This window comes from Leptonychotes weddellii, chromosome 4, assembly GCF_054177405.1.
Source record: "Leptonychotes weddellii isolate Sample4059 chromosome 4, ASM5417740v2, whole genome shotgun sequence".
Taxonomy (NCBI): domain Eukaryota; kingdom Metazoa; phylum Chordata; class Mammalia; order Carnivora; family Phocidae; genus Leptonychotes; species Leptonychotes weddellii.
In genome coordinates this window covers 84,941,402-84,965,404 of record NC_138372.1, presented here as the reverse complement: position 1 = coordinate 84,965,404, position 24,003 = coordinate 84,941,402, and the positions used below count along the sequence as shown (strand labels likewise).

Below are 24,003 nucleotides of genomic sequence, written 5' to 3'. Positions count from 1 at the left end.
TTTCACTACATCTAATTATCTAAAATAGTCAAGCTAGGGGCGCCTGGGTGGCTCAGTCGGTTAAGCATCTGCCTTCAGCTCGCGTCGTGATCTCAGGGTCCTGGGATCAAGCCCCGCGTCAGGCTCTCTGCTCAGCGGGGAGCCTGTTTCTCCCTCTTCCTCTGCCTGCCGCTCTCCCTGCTTGTTCTCTGTCTGTCAAATAAATAAATAAAATCTAAAAAAAAAAAAAGAGAGAGAGAATATATAAAATATTCAAGCTAAATGATCTAGATGTGTCTTTAGAACTACAAGTTTTAGGGGTGCCTGGGTGGCTCAGTTGGTTGGGCGTCTGACTCTTGGTTTCGGCTCAGATCATGATCTTGGGGTCGTGGCATCGAGCCCCATGTTGGGGTCCATGCTTGGCAGGGAATCTGCTTGGGGTTCTCTTCCTCTCCCTCTGCCCCTCACCTACACACTCATGCTCTCTCTCTCTCAAATGGATAATAAATCTTAAAAAAAAAAAAAAAGGAACTACAAGTTTTATATGAAGGTTGAATAAGTAGCTTTTAATGGAAGATACACTTAAACTATGTTTTGGTTTTTCTTAAAGATTTTATTTATTTATTTGACAAGAGAGAGCACAAGCAGGGGGAGGCAGGCAGAGGGAGAGGGAGAAGCAGGCTCCCCGCTGAGCAGGAGCCAACACGGGGCCCAATCCCAGGACCCCACGATCATGACCGGAGCCAAAGGCAGCCGCTCAACCAAATGAGCCACCAAGGCAGCCCTAAACTATGTTTTTTATTTTTTATTTTATTTTTTTTTTAAGATTTTATTTATTTGAGAGAGAGAGAATGAGAGAGAGCAAGCACATGAGAGGGGGGAGGGTCAGAGGGAGAAGCAGACTCCCTGCCAAGCAGGGAGCCCGATGCGGGACTCGATCCAGGGACTCCAGGATCATGACCTGAGCCGAAGGCAGTCGCTTAACCAACTGAGCCACCCAGGCGCCCTAAACTATGTTTTTTAAATATAGAATAATTATGTTAACTAGTTAATAATGTCACTCAGGCTAAGCAATTACATGTGAATAGAGAGCCCTTCATTTCATTACTTGGGTTATTTTAAGAGGAAAGAAAATACCTAGAGTTCTCTGTAACACCAAGCTCCCTGACAATCTCTTTCAGAAGACTCTTTCAAACTACTGTTATTAAAATTAAATAATTAAAATAAATCATTTAAAATTAAACTAATTAAAAAATAAAAATTTATTATCATTATTCTATCCTTCCATTCCTCTCTGCTTTAAAATATCTACTGATTCACTACAGAGGATAAGACTAAACTGAAAGCCTGGCTTTAGCTCCAAAATACCATACCCGCTCACTCCCTGTGTATGTCTCTGTGCAAGGTTTGCCACCACTTACAAAGCTTGCCTTTCTCCCTTGGGCACAGTCTCACCCTTCACAAGCTGACTCACTCAAAGGCTACCTCTTCTGGAGACCTCCCCCAGCAGGAAGTCACTCTCTGTTCGGAATCCCATCTACCTTTTAAAAGAGTACTACATGAGCTCATATTGTCACTTTCCCATTAGTCTGCAAGATCAGCAAGTTGGATGGTGTTCTACTCATCTTTTTATTCCCCAGCATAAACTGTGGAACCAAATTAATCTGGATTCAAATCTCAGTGATCTTAAAAACAGTAGTTGGTCCTATTTTAAACATAGATTTTTCATTTAGATATAAATGTCTAACATTCTTTTTGTATTTTAGATGTAAGACAATATAAAAAAAAGCAAACACCACTCCTCTTACACATACAGACAGCAAAAACAGTTGATAATAAATTCCATTCTGCCACTTGTTACCCTTTGATCTCATCAAAGTCATTCAATCTGAGCCCCAGTTTTCTCCTCTGTACCTGAGGATAACTGTACCAGCCTACCTCACGGATACACTGTGAGGCCTAAATGAAAATACTCCTGTACTAAGCAAAATAACCCTCAGACACAGCAGCTGCTAATTTCCCTTCTTCTGCTTTCTACATCCCTTCCATGTCAAAACAGAAGACAAAAAATCAGCGATTTACTAGAAACCACTCTCATCTATCCCCCTTCTCTTGTGAGCAATACTCTTCTCAAAAGAGACTTTACCTAGAACAATGAGATTCTTTCCTCCTAAGAAAGCAGACTGTACATTTTAAGTAGGACCAACTAAAGAACTCCAAGTTAAATTCTGATTTGGACAGGCTTTATGAATCTTACACAACAGAGCAACTCTTCATCTGCTCAATGGCAATAGCCCTCTGAACCTGGGTGGTGTGAATTAAGAAAGTCTGATTCCCTAGGCTGCAAGAACTTAAAAGACAGCTACAACTAATGTATTCCTTGTAATAACAACTAACTTATGATGTTCCTATTCATCTATTACTTTTCTTGGACAATATTATAAGATGTCAACACATTTTTAGGAATCCATAATCTAGAAATACTATCTCAGATATATACTCAGTTTCAAGAAAATCAAAACAGTTCATTGACTTTCTTTCCCCTTCCCCCTCAAGAGATTCCTAGGGACAAAGAGGAGAACAAATATTAAATTTAGGATACACAACCATGTGTGTCTGGAGTGGTAGGGTAGTGAACAACTTTATTTCAACATCCAATATATACCCGTCCCTGAGGGAGGCACATTTTATATATTATCTTATTTAATCTTCACAACCCTTAGAAACAGATACTATGATGCCATCTTACAATGAATAAGCTTAAAGTCAAAGAAATTAAACATCCAATAAATAGTGAAGTCACAATTCATACAGACTGACAGGAAACCCTACACTGTCCTCTCTAGGTCACTCTGACTTCTTGGCAGTACCACAAGATTATGAAGCTGATTTAATTGAAAGCAGTTATAAATTTGTTCTAACTCAAATTGGCATAAAATTTTATAATATCTAGATTGAAATGAAAAGGAGAATGCAAAGTACCTAAGAACCAAAACAAATTAAAATTAAAGCCACAAAAGACATGTGGTACAGTGCAGTAACAATGTAGTTGTAACGATAATTAACTTTTTTAGGTCTTTCAATATTCACTGAATCTTACCAAAGAAGGTAATGCTTGCCTTGTAATTAATTCCTCAGTACTAAAATATTAGTTGGAATGTTTATATTAAGCCTTGAAACATACATAAATGTTTTTTTATTTAGCAGAGCTATGATAATTTGAACATAAAAATTCAGCATACTTTCTTCTCAACTACTTATTGGCTTATATTTAAAACTGTTGGGTGCCTGGGTGGCTCAGTTGGCTGAGCGACTGCCTTCGGCTCAGATCATGATCCCAGGGTCCCAGGATCAAGCCCCACATTGGGCTCACCCTGCTCTGTGAGGAGCCTGCTTCTCCCTCTCCCTCTGCCTGCCACTCCCCCTGCTTGGGCTCTGTCAAATAAGTGGAATCTTTAAAAAATAAATAAATAAATAAAACTGTTAAGATACCATTTCTTGCAGCTATTACTCTAAGAAGTGCCATACAATCATCACAAAAGATGGAATTTTCTACATATGTTGTTCATTAAGTACTATTTCTGATACTAAAACTCTACCTTTATGGTACCTTTAACTATTGAAAGTTCTTTCCTACCCATTATCTCATTATCATCATGTCAAGCCTGTAAGGAAGTTGAAGAGGTATTATTATTCCTATTTTATACTTACGGAACAAAAGCAGATTAAGACCGTTATTTGCCTAAAGTTACAAAGCTAGTCTTTAACAGAGCCAATTCTGAAACCTAACTACCAGTGTTGATTAGATCACGGCCCCTGGCTTTCCCTTAATGATTGTCTAGAAGGTTAAAATTTAATGAAAGCAACAGCTACACTTAAATGGACTGAGGTGATAATTTTGTGATATTTTCCAAATAATCTAGGCATATTAATATATGTGATGCTGTTTGCAAAAAATTAGCTTAGCTAATAAACTTGTCCAACTGTAAAATCAGCTTTTTCCATGAGAAAATACACACCATATATTAGTATTTGTTATTTTTATGCAAGACAATACAAAAACATGGACAGTAGTTTCTCTGAAGACTTCAATACAAAAAAAAGCCCAACTTTTTAAAATCCTTAAGTGTTTCTCTTAGCCCAAAACCAACTTGTAGGCTTTATGTACACATATTTACCTCATTTGCCTACTCATTTCCCACAAATATCTACCCAACTGGTCTCAGATTTATACCTAAGTTATTAACATATACACAAACAAAAAATAACAAAAGTGGCTGGAATCAATTTTAAATAAATTAGTTAAAATTCATGTTTCATTTCTGAGAGGAAGCTGGTATTACCTATGGTCACTGACTCAAATGACAATCATTTCTAAAAAAAAAAAAAAAAGAAAGAAAAGAAAGAGGGGCGCCTGGGTGGCTCAGTCGGTCAAGAGTCTGCCTTCGGCTCAGGTCATGACCCCAGGGGTCTGGGATCAGAGACTCGCAGCATAGGGCTCCCTGCTCAGCGGGGAGGCTGCTTCTCTCTCTGCCCCTCCCTCTGCTCGTGCTCCCTCTCTCCCTCTCTCTTAAATAAATAAAATCTTTAAAAAAATTTTTTTTAAAATTAAAACAAAGGAAGAGAAAAAGAAACAGAACCTAATCTCTGGTAACATTCCAACAGAAGGTGGTATATTGTGAAATCTCCTTCTATACAAAATAATGATCAATAGTAAGCTAGTGAAGCTTTTTTTAGGGATACAGAGAATAAACTAAGATAGGGTAACCAACTGTCTGGGTTTGGCTGGAAACAAGAGCGTTCCTGGGACACAGGACTTTCAGTTTTAAAGCCAAGATGAGTTGGCCACCCTTACTAACGAGTAGAGAATGTCTAGATATTTGACAGCACACAGCTAAAACCTAAAGTTTTCTTCTAGCCACCCCCCCAAAAAAGAAAATCACAAATTCAATTCTATTTTTACCTCATTCAAGCCCCAGCAAGCAAGCAGAAACAGGATACACATTAGTAGTTAAGGAAGGGAGGCATACATTTTTAATGAGAATCCACTTTCAGGCATTAACTGACCAGGGACTTGGAAGTAATGGAAGACTTCCAGCTTTCACTTCTACTATTTTTATAGAAGTGACGATTTGAGCTGAAATAAAGCCAGGATGTCCCACTCTTTGGTTCATGTCAACCAACACTAATGTTTTAGCAGGGAAGAGAAGTTTGTCAGGACCAAGGAAATGAGAAAGCTAAGTGTTAAAGAGCAAGGGCCAAATTGTCTTCCTTCCAATTATCTCAAAACTAGTCAGAGTTTAGCATAAATTATTTGCATACACCAACCTGTAGACTGGAGTTTATCACACTTGATTAAACAATTTCCAGCCTAAATGCCCCAGCTGTGTAGCATAGCCCTCTGAAGCCATAGCAGTAAGATGACTCACCAACTGGCAGGTGTCTTAGGGTCTACGAATAATGGATGTCTGCCTGGATGAAAACAAATGTATGTGCCCAACAGACGACCTCATCCTGCTTGGCAAAGAGAGGAGAGAAACTAAAAAACTGGTCAGTAGTACAGTACTTGTTTTATAATGGAAAAAATCGGACTTAGCGCAAAAGAAGAGACTTGTAATTCATGCAGACTTTTAAAATGTCCTCTGTACGTATTTTATCTTCCAATTTTCACTTACCAGAAAGGTTCAATAGAATAAGATCTAAGAGGATAAAAATCAATTTTATAATCCCCAAATTAGAAATAACTGAAAGTGAGAATTGTCATACTGAGTTCAATTATTTCAAGAAATGTGAAGTCAGAGTCACAAGAAAAATAAATCCATATTTAAACCCTCCTATTATATTTAATGACTTGATGTCAGTTTCCACTGAAATGAAAATTAGTAGTTCATGTTTGCGTTCTAGTTCACGGATGTATTGAAAACTGACACCATGCCACAGTCAATAAGATATGGGTTTATAAATATGGAGTTTAAAAGAAACTTACCCTTTCCCTTTGTGCAGCTCTGACTTCCAACCCAGTTTTTATAGAAACAGGAGGACAAGTGCCAGTGCCAGAAGTCTGCCAATTAGAACTCATCTTTTAGTTGCTGAATAGTAAAGTCATATCCCAAAGTCGGCTATAGGTTTTTGATTGTCAGTAGTTCCTAAAAAGAAACCCAGGAGGAAAAAAAAGATGTTTAACCAATTATTATACTTAAATATGCTCCCTCCTTTAAAAAAAAGGCTATTAAAAAAAGTGGAGGAGGTTGATCCAATACCATACACGTTAAAAACATTTTATTAGAGCTTTAGATATCTCTAAACTTAAGAAGCAGCAAATTGAAGAAAAGGTGTCTTTGAAGGTTCAAAATACCTTTACACCCACACACTGAAGAGAAAAACCACTCATGTATCACAGAAATAAAGTATCGTCAACCATCAAACCTTAAAAGTTGGATGAATTCATTCTTTTTTGTGAAATGTATTTTCAGTAAGATTTTAACATCACAGAGGGTAAACTTCACAAATGAAGTTTGTCAGGAGAGATAAATGATGATATAGGTAGTAAGTCTCCACTAAAAACAAACATCTCAGGTCTCAGGAGAAATCTATAAATCAGAAATGAACCCTAGAGAAGTTTGTTGGAGAAGGTGACATTGCTGTGCTAGATGAAAAATGCCTCCAAAGCACATATGCCAATTTAAAAATTAAAACATTATGGAATGTGAATAATCTTGCTGCATTTCTTCATTTGAGATCAACAGGATTGCTTGGTGAATGTTTTTTAGAATCACTTATCATAAAAATTTACACAGTATAAATGATTCCTGTATCTAAATTGATATACTGCAATTTAGAGTATTCCCTGAACATTCACACCAGACCATTCCCTTTAATATATGAAATCTTAATATTTATTATGTTATTTGTCACTGATTAATATGAATTAGATGCTTGATTCTTGTTGCTATGTGAGGAAAAGCAGTTTATTTATGAAGTTACTATCATATTACAATTAAAAATTAAAGCAATTCAAACCTACACCTCAATCCTGTCTATATCCATCCCCGTAGAGATCTAAACCTACCTCTACCAAATTTTCTCAAGTATGGGGCAGCTATCAGCAAATAGTGTCTCAACTATCCTCACCCACGTCTGTAAAAAATAACATGTTTTATCTCACAAGGAAAAGAGTGGACCAGAAGAGAATAGGAAGGAGAGGAAAAAGACAGAAGCATAACAAAATAAGCAAGAACCAACCAAGACAGGCAACAGCAACCCCTCCCCCTGTCTTGGTGACAGAGACCTCTAGTAATTTTCTGGTCACCAGAAGCTCACTACCTAAGAACTCTTTGTTCCTACTTTTCTTGATGAAAGTATACTTTAAAGTATTTTCTAAATGCTTTAAAGTAAATGTCACATACTAATGAACAAATTGGAAAATCTTACCCATGAGAAATAAGATTCTAATCATCCCATTTTTAGCATAAAGAATATTTATGTATCTACATCTTAAGCATTGCTTCTTAAACTTTAAAGTACATAAAAATTACCTGGGGATCTCATTCCACGCAATGGGTCAGGGTGAGACCCTGTAATTCTATACTTCTAACAAGTTTTCAAATGATGGTAATGCTGCTGGTCTGAGGTCCACACTTTAAAGGGTTAAGGCTTCTGGAAGACTAAGCAACATATATACTGTACTCTGAACGTTTTTGGTTTTGATTTTCAAACAGTGCTTAAGAGGTTGATTCTGTGTGTTTGTGAGTCTGTTTAAGGTCTGTTTCTAGAGCAATGGTTCTCAACCCTGGCTACACATGAGAATCATCTGGGGGCACTTAAAACAAAAAAATAATACCGGGGCCTTGGCAAAGTCCCACTCCACCTAGATCAATTTAAATGAATCTGAGAGAGTGATTTCCAGGTACTGGCACTAAAAAGTTCCTCAGGTGATGCTAACGTAGAAGCTAATGTAGCAGAAACTGTATATGACTATATAGTGGAAGCTCTCCTGACCGTGGCCTGAAAACAGAAAGAATAAGAAATGACATATTGAGGAAATAGGGATATACTAGGAGGAAGACTGCTTTGAAATCTCAGGGTGGCCAGCAACTTTGAGCCTGAAGAAGAAATACAATCTCTACTATGGTTATTTAAATAAAAGAACACCACTGATCTCTGAACAAGAACATTTTCAGTCTTACAGTGAATCTGAAATGCTAACATATCTTTGGAGGAAATACTATCTTTGACTTGTCAACAGCTGAAAGATTTCCTATTTTGAATTACTTATATTGTGTCTGTCTTCAATTAGTGTAGCTAATTAATTCTTCAAATATTTGGGTACCTATTATATGCCAGGCATTATTCTACATCTTGGGAATAGCTGAAGGAAATTTGTGTTACTTTCCTGAGACAGGTAGTCAAATCTTGATCAAATCACAGCACTCCACCTCCTTAAAACTTTCAGTGGCTTTCTATTGCATTCAGCATTTGTCCTTGGCAACTGGTCCTTACAGTTCACTATCTCCCTTCTTCCATCAGAATGTCAGCTCCATGAGAAAAGAGAAATTTGTTTTCTTCACCAATATACTCCCAAGATCTAGAATAATTCCTGGTACATACAGATATCTAAATATTTGAAGAATGGGGGCACCTGGGTGCCTCAGTCGTTAAGCGTCTGCCTTCCGGCTCAGGTCATGATCCCAGGGTCCTGGGATCGAGCCCCGCATCAGGCTCCAGCCCCACATCGGGCTCCCTGCTCCACGGGAAGCCTGTTTCTCCCTCTCCCACTCCTCCTGCTTGTGTTCCCTCTCTCACTGTGTCTCTCTCTGTCAAATAAATAAATAAAATCTTTAATAAATAAATAAATAAATATTTGAAGAATGAATTAATTCCACACTAACTGAAGACAAACCCAGGTTAGATAATCCAAAACAAGAAATCCTTCAACCATTTAGAAGTCAAAGATACACTCAACTTTATAATTCCATTCTGCCTCAATCCTATCAGTAACCTGCTTAAGAGGTAGTATATATAGGTGCCGGTTCATTCACAAAAAACAACTTGCTCATGTACATACACATATACATAATCCTTGAATCGCTTTCATTTTAATTTAAAATAGACTACAGTCACATTATTTTTAGATTAACATCCGAAACCTCAAGGATATCCCAATCAGCTCCTGGCTGTATATCCCCTAGCCAAACTCACAAAACTTTTCTGGTATCCCTTTAGCATTTTATAAATTTTTTAAAGAGTGGCCCTTCTTACAGACTGTTATAAGGCAAAAATCACATACTAAGCTAGACTGAATTCCTTGGAAAAATAATTACACGACTATAAAACAGTTACTTAACTGACGGTTTTAAGTGATAAGTTCCATGGCATTTGCAGTTTCATTCTGCTTGTCTCTGTAACAGCTTTGAATTTATCTTCTGCAATTACCTCCTCTCAGCCTCAGAGACAGAATACTACTACTCTGGCTCTTCTCCTTGGGATTCTTTTCCACACCATCTCCCCTTCCCATGCCGTATATATGACATAACCCCAAGTTTACACTTCAGCACTCTACTCTCTGTGGGCCAGTGATGCTCACCATGTGGCCAATCACCACAGACTACATCAGAATTACTGGGGAAGCTCATAGAAGAACAAAGACTCCTGGGCCATGCCAGCCCTAACAAATCCCAGAATGCGTGGGGTGGGAGCCAAAGGCCTGCATGTTTCCCAAAAACCGCAAATGGTGATACACTCTATAGTTTCAAACCCACTGCCCAGACATTTTCTCAAGTTTGCAGCTTTATCCCATCCCAGCGTCCAGAAAATAGTGAGGTAGGACAGTACAGCAACCAAGAACTCTAGCTGGAACAAAGGCCTGGTTAGAACCCTGGCTCTATCAATTCTAGCTGTCAGATTATGGTCTGTAGTGAAACCTATCTGAGACAATGTATGCATAGGCCCTGGCAGAATGCTTGGCCTAAAATGGGTATTTTTAATAAATGATTGCTATTATTAGTACCGTCGCTTTCTGACAACCTGCCTCAAACTGATTATGCATCCTCACTACCCACCTTCCTCAAACCGCCTTGCCTTTCAGGATTCCCTCCCTATTTCTGTTGACCTGACCATTTTACAAGTTTTCCAGGCTTCAGCCTGCTCAACTTTTCCACTGATCAACAAGCTGTTTTATTATTCATGCTTGCCTGCCCAACATCTCAATCCCAATCTCCCTCATCATTCCACATCCTTCTCCACCTAACACATTATTTTGTAGTCTTTCTTGACTATCCCAGCCTAAAGGAACCTTTAAGCTCATATACTCATAGACCTGTATCACCTGTAAAAATTCGTTAGCAATTAATCAAAAACTGGCCTATGACATCCCTCTTGTAATTGTCTTAAACTGTGAACTTTTCCCCTGATATTTAACCATTTACTTGTTTATATCTAGTTTCCCCAATTACAGTATAAGTTGCTGAGATGTGTAGAGACTGATACTTTCATCTATATGCTCAGCACCTTACTTCTTAAGATACAGTCAGCATTCAAATGATTATACAGAAACTCTACCTGAAAGCTTAATGTTACAGCATTTGAGTAGAAGCATGTTAAGTAATTTGACCTCAAGTTCAAAATCTCTTCTTGGCTGCTAAGGACAACCTTGTGTGAGGTTTGAAGGAATTTTGTCATTCAATAAATTGCTTAGGGAACCGGAGGGAGATGGAAGTGGTGGTCAGATAAGCCATAATCAGATAACCCATTGTAAAAAGAAAAATAGATGCTGCAACCAGCCATAAGCATTAAATTTACTGCCTCAGATAAACAGCTTGTAAACAACAATGTGACTTAAGCTACAGAAGTGGCAATTTATAAAATCTAAGTTGTATTACTAAAATCAGGGTACTCCCTATTTTCAATTTTAATACCCACAGCCTGGCTTTTCAAAATGAGCACAAGTCAATTCAGAGGTGTTCTTGGAATAATTTCCTTTATAGCAGAATCCTAAATTTAGACCATACAAAAGATACTGAGAAACCAAACAAAGAATTCAAAAAGGCAGGTCCCAATTTATAAAACCAGAAGTCTAGATCTAACACTCAACCCAATTAAGAATTTTTCCTTCATGGTGCAGCTAGAAATAAAATGATTTCATGAGTAGTTTCAAAAGATTGTCATGCTGAGTACCCTTCCATTTTACATGATATTGTTTCATATACAAATAAATAAATGCTCTATTCGCAACCTTTTCCTCTTGTTCTTGAGATGAAACCTGAGACCTTAGAAAGATACCAAACATGTGGAAATATGTAGAGTGTCACATAATCTTCCTTAAATCATTATAGTGATTTAAAATACTTACTAGTTGGAAAAACTACTTAATGGGCTTTCAGTGTGGACTAGCCAGAGAAAGAAAATACATTGGAAATTGACATTCCCAACAGGTACAAAACGTTTGAAGAAATGGAGGTGAGATCATCTAGCAGTTTTAGGTGACAGCCAACTCATAAGCAGAGCTTTTAAAAACTTGTCAGTCACACAATGACAAACTGAAAAACAAAAACAACCACTGCACTTCACTTTTCCCCTTTCGAAAGAGATGAAAAACCAGAATTTTGTGAAAAAGAAAAATTCAACATTTCAACCCCACTTAAAGGAAACCTAGCTGTATCATACACTAAAAAAGCCACGCTTGTGTTAAGTTGCCAAAGCCTCATACCTGATTAATTTGGGGGGAGGGGAGAGGGATTGGAAGGGCTCAGAAGGCTGGTAGGACTAAATGGACAATGAAAATGGCGAGCGCAGACAAAAGCTAGATTTCTCGAAACATTGCCTATTTACGTCCCTAAAACTATAGTTGCCTATTTTGATAATTCAATCTCTTTGTAAGCCAAGAAGAAAACTAACCATTTTGGCTAAATTACCTATCATTCCCAGTCTGACGGTACTTTTCTTTTTGTGCTATATACTAACCCAGAGGTTTAGAATCAGCGTTCGTAATGGCAACATTTTACAGTAGTAAGTTCTTCCAGTACCATTAAATCACCACAGAGGGTGAAGGCCACGGTTAATGGAAAATGTCAAAACTTTAAAGGACATCAGGCTGTAAATCCCAAACCCATAACCAGGATTTTAATACTTTTGGCTCCCACAATAAAAAAATTTTTCCGCGAGTTAAAGTAAACTAAAAAAATATATACATATAAACACGAAGTACAACAAAAGTTCTGGCCCAGACTTTTACAAACACAACACTTTGGTGAGGAGAGGAAGCTAGTCATGGCAGCAGAGCGCCTAAAGACTTTCAATCAGAGAAACAACACCCCAACCAGTTAACAGCCCTCACCCTGTTAATCAAATGCATTTTTGACCTCTAAAAACCCTCTTACCTGTTTACAAGAGTTTATACAGCTGTTTGCCACTGGAACACCACCTTGCAGAGCATAACCGTGGCATCCTTGGTTGATAATCACCTGTTGCCTAAGTAAGCATCCTCCCGCATGGAGACAGACAGCACTAGGGCTCTTCCATCCGAGGTTAAAATTCAAAACAAGCCCAACAAGCCTGCATTTCAAGGTGGTCTTCGTCTGCAACTAGTTACGTTTAAAACTGGCAAACGACAATGGTGTCTGAAGCCACTGGTGGCAGCACTGCTGGCTTCCTCTTGAATTGCAGCGTTGTCACTGTGCACCGAAGTCTCCTGCTGCAAACAGGGGAGTTGTTCTCCTGTACTGGGAACAGCTTCCAAAGCTCAGGAGCCCCTGTACAGGATAACGCAGGAACTAAAGGCAAACACTTTCTCCTCTTTAAGGATGCCTCCATTTTTTCCTCACAATCTGTACTACCAACCGAAGTGACTGGGCCTGAGTGTGCGTTCGTACCTATGAAACCGTCACGGTGCATGCACATCCAAGGCATGTGGAACCACAGGTCAAATAAGGCACAGATACCAAGTAACGGTTCTAATTACAAACGCTAGCTCTCAGGAACTCTTCATCCATTCAGAACTAAACCCATCACTGCATAACTCTGGTAAGAAGCCCCTGGAGATGGAGGAGCTCCTCAAATGTGTCAGGAAAGGCTTTATTAACATCATCATTAACATTTAAAAAGCAAACGGAGCATTTCTCCTTCTTTTGGCAATTTGGTGCAAATGTTAAGTGCAAGATAAAGCAATTTCAAACTTTTCTTCAAATTAAAAATGAAACTAAGGCCAAACGTGATGGGTGAACAAAATAAATCAAAACTTAAATTTCAGCAACTCCGGCTCTTCAAACCAGCAAAGCCCCCGACTCGTGCACTGTGGTGAGGCTTACGGTGCTTGCCCCGGCTTCTTGCGTGCCAGCAAACAGCACCATTTCCTCATCAAGTTGAGGACTGAGAAGCAAAGGATCCCCTTCGCTGCAAACAAAGGGGGTCACAGTAACACTAGTGATCCTTCAGAATTGACACACCGTGATAGTCAAAATGATGGTCTCCCTGCTTCTTGCTCAAGACATACAAGATCTGAGCAGCAGCAAGTACCCCCTCGGCTGCAAACAAAGGGGTCAAAGGTTTGCCGTCAATTCACTTCCAGGCAGAAAAACATTTTCCTCAAAAGAAACAATTTATTTAGAATAAAACAAAAGCAGCTCAACTGTGAGCGCACGTTTGAGTGACAGCTACTTTTAAGCTGTGTGAGCCATAAAAAGGGTTTTTCTTTACTTTTCCAGAAATCTTGTGTACACAGCACAAAGCAAGAGGTCATTTTTTTTCCACTTAAAACACCGGCATTGGCATCACAATAGCAGATACACAACTTTAAGCTGCCATTTTAGTAAAATGCACAAATACTAAACAGATTAGCTTTCTTCCATCAAGAGGCCCATGTAAACTCCACATAAGCCACAACTTCTCTTCAAAAAGGTCCATTAGAGCTTTGAATTCCATATCTTCAATCCGCAGTTCACCAGTTTTGCTTGCGGGGGGGAAAAAAAGGTTATTCAGTACAAATGTTTACAATATTAAAAATATATATATTTCCCCTATGCCATTATAGATGAACATAACATTAACAAGACCTTCCTGGATAGTCCAGCTTGACTTCAAAAAGCACCAATAATACCCACTGGCACATACCTTGAATGAATTTACTGTATGAATAGACAAATAACAAGTAAAACAACAGGGTGGATTTTTTTAAGGACTGCAATTAAGCAAAGATTACAGGACTGAAAATACCCTTTATACTCATGTAACTGAGTAAAACATGTCAAAAATTTTCAGAAAAAAGAAAGTTTATAATCCATTTATGATCAATATATTCTAAATATAACTTAAAAAATGAAACTAAAAAAAGGTGGAGTTTAGTCAAACTTTTACCCTCTCTGGTTTCATTCCATAATTTATATGGAACAATCCAGAACTATTCCGTTGTAGAAAGGGGTCAAGATACGAAGCCATTTAAAAATCCACCTTCATCTGTGTTACCAAAGACAGCAGCTGTTCTTTTAAGAAAACTCATTAAGAACAATTGCTAAACAGCCAAAGAACATTTTAGGACTTTTACTTTTCAACTGTTTAAATCAAACATAGAAACCTTTTTATTTAGCTAGACAGTTCGCTGTGGTTACCTGAAATCATTTTCTCCCTTTAGGGACATCATTATGACCAGAATGTTAACAGGGTCTGCTCCACTTCTCTTCTTGTTCTCATACCTAACTGCCATCTCAAAACCAAACACCGTAGCAGAGACAGAAAAAAAGTCCAGAAATTCTCTCCAAAACATTTCACATAAAGGTCATTAAGGCCCTCTCCTCAAGAGGATTTCCTAATTCTGTTACCACAGAGTTTTTGGTGAATGGATCCTATATGAACCCAAACTGAAGTTCAAGCTGTACCTGCATAACGAGCAATTTCATGGTCTAAAGAACGTGGATTTCAAATTTTAAAAAACAAATACTGTCAGTGAAAACCTGCTCATAAAATTTTTAAATAAACCTAAAACAGTGTTTGACTCTGAAAGCAACACACACACACCTCACTTTTCCTACTGTATCTCAAATGATCTAAATGAATTAAGGGCCAGAGTATGTTACCTTCAAAATGTGACAAAAAGCTTATACCAGCCAGAGGATGGACATTTTAAGATGTAATCCTTAAAGGGAAAACTCTAGCTACAGAGTCCAAGTATACATGTTAAACCAGGAATTTAAATTTTTGTGTGGAAAACTATAGGAATCCCGGTTACAACCAACAAAATAATATTTAAAAAATTGGCTAGGAGCCGAATGATTGCTTAACTTTCCATAAACTTTGAAGTTGTGATCTAAGTGTTAATTAGCTTGATGTTTTTCCCCAGTAATACTTAATAAGTCATTAAATGATATACTGAAGAAATTTTCTTTGCATTCCTTTCAACAGAGTTCCAGAAAAATCAATTTAGCTAAACGAGTATTTTTTTTAAAGTAAAAGAAACAAGTGGTTGTTATAAAGAACATCCAATACTGAAATTATGAAATTCTGGCTAATGAGAATTAGAACCAGATAGCTTTAGACTCTTGCTTTCATTCCATCCTGAAGGCTTAAGTAGATAGTTTAACAGTATTATGAACCTGCACAACAGAATGGGCAACACAAATAAGAGATTCATCTGAATGATGGCACTCTGTAGGTAAGCACCAAACTAAACATAATTAGTTATTTCTAATACATACATTTAGAAATGGTATCAAGCCATTGTTTCAGAAACACGGAAGCACAAATTGCGCAGATCTAACAAAAGCCGCCATGTCAGATAAAGAGTCAAACAAACAAACAAGGAGCAAAAACCACAGTACTCTTCGGTAAGTTGTCACATCAACTTAAAAAAAAGAAAAGAAAAAAAGGAAAATGGGAAAAACCACACTTTGGATTAGAGTAAAATTAAATGTTGTGGACTTCACTCTCTAAAAGAGCAAAATCATTTGTCCAGCCTTATCAAAAGATATTCAAAAGTTAATGGTTAGTGAGATTATTTAAACTGGAAAAATGTATCTAGCCAAACTGTACTTTGACCCCATGTATACACAGACTGCAAACCTCCATTAGTTTCTGAACAGTGTCTCCTCCATATTAGCGTGCCAAGCAAAGCTTTTTAAAAGCAAAAGCACCAAGTCTTACTTGTAGGATTTCAGATATTCTCCCTACAGGCACACCAAGGACCTTTGTGCTCACAGCCTAGTACCTTCCTTCTGTCAAAATAGCTAGTTTTTCCAGTTTAAAAAACAAACAAAAAACCCACAAACACCTCCCAACTTAAAAAGAAAATTTATAAATGCATGGTGAAAACCAAAAAGGATGACACAGCAGTGTTGAGGATTTCATGCTGACATGCATTAGACACCTGTCATAACGGAAAATAAAAAAATTACATGACATTTCCCTGGGTTATTATTGGTGCTATTTCAAAACTACCAGCTTTGATAACAGAAAGAAAACAGTTGAGTTCTGCCAGGCTTTCTATAAGTCACTTTCACAGAATAGAAACATGACCATGATCCAAAAGGTCGTAGAGTTTCTAATCATAATTAAATATCAAGGGCCTTAGCTAAAGTCCTCAGTGTTTAAAATCAAAGGGGGAAATATACTTAACTAATGACCTGAGAAACTAGGGGTGAGGACAGAGGGACAGATCAAAGAAACAAGACAAAAAAAATCATCCATTACAGTTTTGCAGCAAAAGCCCTTGTTAAGAACCAGGAATTGATATAACCTTCAGCTTTGAAAAAAACTGTGAGGGTGGGTTAAATTATTCTGTATTAATTCCAGGTGTTTGGGAAATAAAACAATAAAAAGAGGTTCTCCCACACTGACATTTCAGTTCTCTGTGGTTGGACACCAGTGAATATGTTAAACACAAAATTTCAAAGATATTCAACATTTTCAATAATGTAATGTCATCGCTACTGTTTATAAATGAAAATAAAAATACAGGCAAAATTTAAAAAGAGCATCTCAAAGGCATTTCACGATGACTTTAAAAATTTCTGCAATCCAGATATGGCTGATTAATGCCCACTAAAACAAAAGCTGACTTATGAGCCTGCAGACAACTCTTCTTTCTATTATTGAAATCAGAAATTTGCATGGATACAAAAAAACTCATCTTTGATGAAAAACACTTAAGTTTTGAAATATGCACAATTAAATTAGACCTGTACCTGCTATACCTCTCTGAAAGTCAGTAAAAACACCACCACACACCAATAACTAACCAAAGAATTCTGATTTTAAAAACACCTACTCACTTCTTGCATACTAGCATAAGACATAAATGGTTTGTAACCTACTCCTCAATTTTTACTGAACAGTTACAGCTACAAACCAAAAGTGCATATACGGGATACAGAACTTAAGAACTAATGATAAAAAATGTGTATGTTAAAGCAAACTCTCCGGGAATAAACCATGTATCTTAAGAGAAATACTCAAATACCTGATTAAAATAATTACATTGCTATACAATTTACCAGCTTGTACTTTTAAAATTCCTGATCAAATTTCAGCCACACAAATAACATTTCTGGTACAGGAATTATTTACCTACATACCAATCAAGCCATTTTTAGGTGTATATTATCATCTTTATAAAGTCAGTGGGCTCTTCTCCAAATCCCGACTTTTCAAAAATTTTGGGTTTGTAACTCTGAGGATTTTTTTTTTTTAAGCTCAAGGTTAAAAAAGGAAAAAAAAAAGCTGAAGAAAAAGAGGAAAAAAGTTACTCATAGGAGTAGAAACTCCTAATTAAAATAAATCCATCCGCCTGCTACCTTCAGGGCATCCCTTTCACTTAAAATAATAGCTAAACTGTCCTGACTTCTATTTTAAAGGTTTATAAAAATATAAAAAAGAAAAAAGCTAGAACTAAACAAACTAATTCAAAAGAAAATTTCATCTGATGCTGTATCCCATTACACATCACAAAACAGGAACCATGTCAAAGTAGTAAATACAAGTTACACATGGACTTTAGGACGCACCACGGACAATGATCATGACCAGGTAATCTTCTTCAGATTTGGCCAGTGCCTTGGCAGGGGAATCCAGGAACTGCTGGGAGAACTCACAGGGTGGGAAAGCATGTAGGACCCCGGTGTTTTCCTTGTCTTTGTTGCCCCCCACAGGGAGGCTTATCACCCCAGCGGCCTGCTTTTGCTTTAAATAGGACACAAGGTTCCTAAGTGGCCTCTGAGTAGAGGTGGCAGTGTCTGACGTGGCTGAAGAAGAGGAGGACCTGCTGTCAGAACTTCCAGGCACAGCCAGAAGAATGGCATAACCATTGGGCCCTGCCACTTTGATGCGTCGAGTTACTTCATCCAACTTGGGCTGGTCCAAACGAAGACGCTGAGTGATCTTGAGCTGGGCTACTTTGCCTCCAGTTGAGCCCTCCACAAGAAGACTACTAGCCACTTGGAGGTCACCCTGCAACAGATGCATGTTGGAAGGAAAGTTGCTGTTCTTCAATAGAAGCATGCCCTGCCAGGCCAAACAGAGTTTGGGAGAGGCTGCAGCTGTGGGGGCTGTCCCACCGTCCTGTTTCTGGGAAGGGGACTTTAGCTTCGAGGAAACAGTGCTGGTGCTGGGTGCACTCCCATCAGAACGGTCTTCTTTTTTCAGAGGGCTTTTTCCCTCAGTGGGAGCAGCTGTCCGGTGCTTCCTATCCCGTTCAGCTGATGCAGAGTTTTTACGGTCTCGCTTGTCACCCTGGCTCTTCTCCAAACTACCTCGTCTGTCTCTGACTGGAGAGGGCCTTTCCAAGATAAGAAGACGGGAAGATCGATCATTGTCACTGTTGTAGCGATCCCGGCTACTGCTCAACTCTGGGCTGCGGTCGGGAGAAGGAGCACAGTGACGTTTTCGGGGACGGTCACTCTCAGGGGACCTATCCAGGTGCCGGCCCCCACTTTCCTCAGGCAGCCTTCGCTTCCTAGGCTGGTCTCTGCTGCTGGGCAGATCTCGCTCGCCTCTGTCCCGGTCCAAGGACCAGCCATCTCGCCTGCGATCCAGGCTATCCAGTGGCTCATAAGCAGGCACAGCAGTAGCTGCAGTCCGAGTGCTGCGTTCACGGACTGGGGGCGGGGGTGGCACCCAGTCAGAGTCAGGATAAAGGTCTCTGTCACGATCTCTGTACAGTAAGGGTGGTGTCCTATCCCGAGCACCCCTCAAAGGGTCAGGTGCTCGATGTCCAAAAGCATCTGTCACCAACTCATAATGAGTTAAGGGCAGAGGCTGCAGATATTGCTGCTGGTAACGATGTTCTGTATCTGCAAAGTCTACTCTAAGGCGACGATCTGGGCCACCAAGTGGGAAGCCACGCATATGGGTCCAGGCAGCATGAGCTGCATCGAGGCTTTCATATTGGATATATGCCCAACTATCACCTTTGCGGTAGTCTATAGTGCGAATGGTGCCAAATCGGTCAAACTCTCGGGCCAGGGCAGCAAGAGGCACCCAAGGTCCCAGACCACCTACCCAGAGGCGGGTGGTGGGCGTAGCTTTACCATAACCAATTTTGATAGGATTCCGAATAATAATTTTGCCAGACATTGCTAGTTTGGCCCGGTGAGACATGTCTAGGTTCTCAAATTTGAGAAAGCCATAGGTACTGGTCTGGCCCCGAGAAGGCCTCTTGATGTCTACCTCAGTGATGACTCCAAAGCGGTCAAAAGCCCTTCTTAGATCACTCTCTGTCACAGTGATGTCTAGGTTGCCCAAGAAAAGCGTCCGGTTAGCTCGCTGATCATCCTCGGGTGAGATCTCATCCACTTCTCGGAAAGGAGCAGCACCTGCTCCAGCTCCCACCCTTGGCTCAAGACTGTATGCTGGGCGCACTCTCTCATAGAACGGGTAGTCTCGCTCTCTCTCCAGCTCACGGGGCAATGGTGGTGGAGGTGGAGGGGGCAGGCGGCCAAGAGCCAACTGCTGCAACCGGTAGTCTCTGTATCCCAAGGCTGCGCCACCAGGGGAAAGTGATCTCTGGCCTCCACCTCCTCCAGGGGGGTGCCGGTGTCCACCTACAGAGGCCCCGACCACGCTGGCTGACGGAGGGTAAGTATCTTTGTCTAAAGGGGAGCGGCTGCGGCGCCGGCTCACATACACAGCTTCTATCTTCAGAGGCCGGTCATAGAGCACTAAGCGGCCTCGGGCATGCTTGGCCGCCCGCGCGTCCTCTGGCCGCCGGAAGTTCACAAAGGCTACTCGCTCATCCCCGCTGCCAGAACCCGAGAGATGACTGATTTTGACACTTACATCACCGAAACGTTTGAACTCGTGAAACAGTCCGTCCTCCACCGCTTCGTCACTCAGCTGGGACCCCAACTCGCTTATCTTCAGTGTCTTGTATTCCCCGCCGTCCCCGCCGCCAGGAGCTGAGGAGGCGGCCCCAGAGGAACGTGACTCCCCGCCTCCACCCCGGGAGCTGCTGCGCGACTCGCCCCCGCCCGAGGAATTTTTGGTGCTTGGGGAGCTGTAACTATGCAAGCGGCTACTGGAGCTGCCCCCACCAGTGTCATACTCGCGGCTGCCACCTCGGCTGCTGGACTTGTCCAGATGAAGGCTGCGCCGCGACCCGCCGCCGCTGTCGGTCTTTCCGCTGCTACTCCCATTGCTGCCACCAGAGCCCCCTAACTTCTTGCTCCGCTCCCCGCGGGAAGTCGAGTCCTCACCTCCACGGGAGCGTTTGGGCTTGACTGGAGAGCGCTCTTTTCCCTTCATTGTTGCGGGTCGTCGGAGGTCGTCTCCGCGGAGATGATTAACCCGCCGCCCCGCGCTCGTTTCACACAGCGGAACCGCACGCCGCCATCTTGGACTCCGCCGCGGTAAAGGATCCCGCCCCGCAGTCCTCATTGGTCAATTAGCTTGTCTCTTCTACAGTCTCATTGGGAAAACGATTTGTCTGTCTTTACATCTCCCCGCGCTCCGGAAAGGCGCCCGCCCAACCACTGTTATTGGGTTCCCAACGCCCTAGTCTGAGTACCTCATTGGTTATATTTGTTGTCCATCTTAACGGTTCCTCGCGCCAGGCTGTGGCTCCGCCCCTCGCACTCTAGGGTCACCTGACCCAAACTCTGGAGGCGTTGATTGGACAAAAAGTCTGCCCTGTAACGGTACTTCTAGCGCGGTAAAAGCAGTGATCCCACCTCTTCATTCCTTTCATTGGTTTGTGACTCCGTCCTTTAACTCACTATTTGGGAAGTCGGGCCATCAGTTCTGGCGTTTTTTCTGAGAGGCCCGCTTACAGCGTTCTCGCGAGAGAGAAAGCGCTCCCTTTTTCGACCTCTTTTTCCAACTCCTCCGGCGGCTCAAAGAAGTTTAAATTTGATTGGATGTTGACAAGGAAGTTGATAGGCTGAAATAACTGTCCATCATTCGCTTAAAGGGGTAGGCTCGTATATTGAGAAGGCTGACTGAAGGTGAAAGAGTAGAACACGCGCTTGCTGTGCGACGTCACTAAGACGTCGCGAGATGGTGACCCAGAGCTAGCTCCGCCTCCTCGCGCTTTCGGCGTTCTCTCCTCATTTATTTGGTCTTGCGGCGTGGTTGGGTGTTCCTCGGCCCCTGGAACCCGAAACTTCTGGGCCGCCCACTTAGTTACTTGCCTAGGACAAGGGGCTGTCGGGGCGAATTCCTCAGGAAGGCGGCCCGGGGAGCTCCCAGCGGACACCATCTTAGTCCCTCTGACCTCAAAACAGCCTGTAAAAGCTGGGGCCCTGGGATCCGCGGGGCAGGGTGGCCGCGGGTTCCCAGTTCGCCAAGTGCCGGTCCCACTAACACCTGGGGCTCTCGGGGGCCCGCAGCCGGGAGGCAGCACAGTCGAGCTGCAGCCTTCGCCCGGGGCCTGGCTCTCCTTGGCGCTCCCCGCTCCAGCCCAAGTACCCCGCGTAACCGGAGGCGGCGGGTACCCGGCGCCCGGGCCCCGCCGCCCGCGCGCGTGTCTCTGCGCTCCCAGTTTTCTGTTGCGAAGCCGCGTGCGTTTGGATTTTGTACAAGATCTGGCGATCTAGGTCCGTTGGCTTTGTATATGTCATGTCCCTCCCCGTTAAATAATCGAGTCAAATTGACGCTCCATATGCAGACGTGTCTCGTTTTTTCTGCGGCTTCTCGTACCTCCCGGTATCAGGTTAGTATAAGAACCCAGTAGCACAGTCTTGCCGACTCTCCAGAGGAACCTCTTTGCCTCCTTCAGGCATCATCTGCTTCAAACCCCAACTTTCATAAAGGTAAATAAAGCACTTGTGGCAGGTGCAGGAAGTGCTGAGTTCATCACAGCGATTAGGCTTTTTTGCCGTCCTCCCAGGTCTCCTGGCAGAGGTTACGAGAGTTATGTTGATCCTCTCTTCTCACTTCTTTCAAGTCCAGTATGTAGGAGAGAATGAGATTTTAACATAACATTTTTCAAGGTAATGCGAATGTCCCCAAAACTGAAACCTAAACTTGAAAGCTGTGTTATGATTAGGACTGCAACATGTTTAGCCCTGCCTTAGCCATCCTTCTCTTTCTAGATAATCTTGAGGAAGGTGAATATGAATTTTATCTCTTGATTTGATCAAAGCTTGAAAGAAGCCTAATAGGTAAAGGCATAAAAATCCGCGGCACTGTAGTATGTAGACTTATTCGCTGAATTAAGACTAGCTATTAAAACTTCATGAGGCATAGAACAATGTGTATAACATGCTACCACTTGTGGTTTTAAAAAATAATATATATGCGTAGGTGCACGTGTTTTTGTTAATACATTCATAGAAACTTCATTGAGAGTACTTTGGTTATGGTTACTCAGATTACCCTGAGAGGCGGGTGGAGGGTCTGGGTGGGAGAGAAACTCAACTTTCCATTGTATATCTTTCTGCATTATTAAAAGGAAACTTGTTTTACCATGTGCATGCTATTACTGTTTCATTTTTTTAATTAGCAATCCTTAAACTAACAAGAAAAAAAAAATGCAAAAGTAGGATACTATAAAGAACTCCGGTGTACCCAACACCCAATTTCAACAATTACCAACTCCTGTCAATCTTGTTTCCTATACACTCTCTTCCCACTCTTCCCCTTTTGTTATTTTGTTACAGGCTTATCTGATACATTTCCTGCCCCAGACATGAAATCAGCCAGTTTCTCCAAGGAGATCTGGTTGCTTTTAGTGAGAAATGATATTTAAAGATAAAAATCTGGATGTTAGGAGATAAAGACAACAACAACCAACACATTATTTGTAAAAGCATAAAACAAAAGGCTTTACATTGTTAGGGATTTTAATCTGTTTCAAGATTATATTAAATACAACACAAAATTGAAGTTAAGCCATTATCTGATTACTTAATGTAATAGCCAATCCAAATCAGGCTCCAGAATGACTATTTTTGGCCTAAACTGACCTGCATAGGTGACTGAATGATCAAAGAAAAAGTAAGGACCAAATCAGCATAGTTTCTCAAACATGACAGGGGTTGAGGGAGCACAAGAATGGAGGGAAAGAGTTCAAGGAGCAGGTACCAGTCTGTGCAGCAGTGCCTGAGGCTCTGCTAGGCTTAGTGGCTTAGCATTTGAAATACCAGGGAGCTTGATGGAAGCTACTGCACACAGCTGTCGGCCTCAGGAGAGCTTGCCTAAGGGGATTGGTGGCCAAGGACTGGTAAGTCGAATGGGTAGACAGAAAAGCCCTGGATTCTGTTATTAGTAACAAAGCCAAAATATAACCTTGATGTATGGGTATGTGTGTATGTCCACAACAGAATTGGATAATGACATAATATGGCCATGTTGTAGTCAAAATGAGTGTTTTCATTTCCTTTGTGTTCTTTACAGTATGAAGGTGCTTAGTGAGATGTATCAGCCTATGTTTGCACATGTGTTTTAAAGAGAGATGAAAGAGGATAAAAGTGACCCATGGTTTAGAAGGCCAGGACTTTAAACCCTTTTTCTGGCATTGGTGATGGAGCTGTTGAGGTCCAGTTCAAGGTTTCATCTGGCCTTGTGAATACCTTGTCAAAACCCAAGACATAGAGTTGAGAAAAAGCTGCC

The 24,003-nt window shown here is 40.9% G+C and overlaps 1 protein-coding gene across 2 annotated transcripts in view; it reads right to left on the bottom strand.

Moving 5' to 3' along the window:
• The window catches only part of RBM15 (RNA binding motif protein 15), a 37,548-nt gene extending 15,342 nt beyond the window's left edge, over positions 1-22,206 (bottom strand). The window contains exons 1-3 of one of the 2 annotated variants that reach the window (XM_081815634.1): positions 17,964-22,206; positions 12,354-13,921; positions 5,409-6,125 (exon numbers count right to left, since the gene is read on the bottom strand). In XM_081815634.1, coding sequence (XP_081671760.1) covers positions 13,875-13,921; positions 17,964-20,829 — 2,913 coding nt within the window. In that variant the 5' untranslated portion in view covers positions 20,830-22,206 and the 3' untranslated portion in view covers positions 5,409-6,125; positions 12,354-13,874. The remainder of the gene's footprint in view (positions 1-5,408; positions 6,126-12,353; positions 13,922-17,963) is intronic. The other variant, XM_006732837.2, reaches the window with a different exon arrangement.
• Between the last annotated feature and the right edge of the window lie 1,797 nt (positions 22,207-24,003).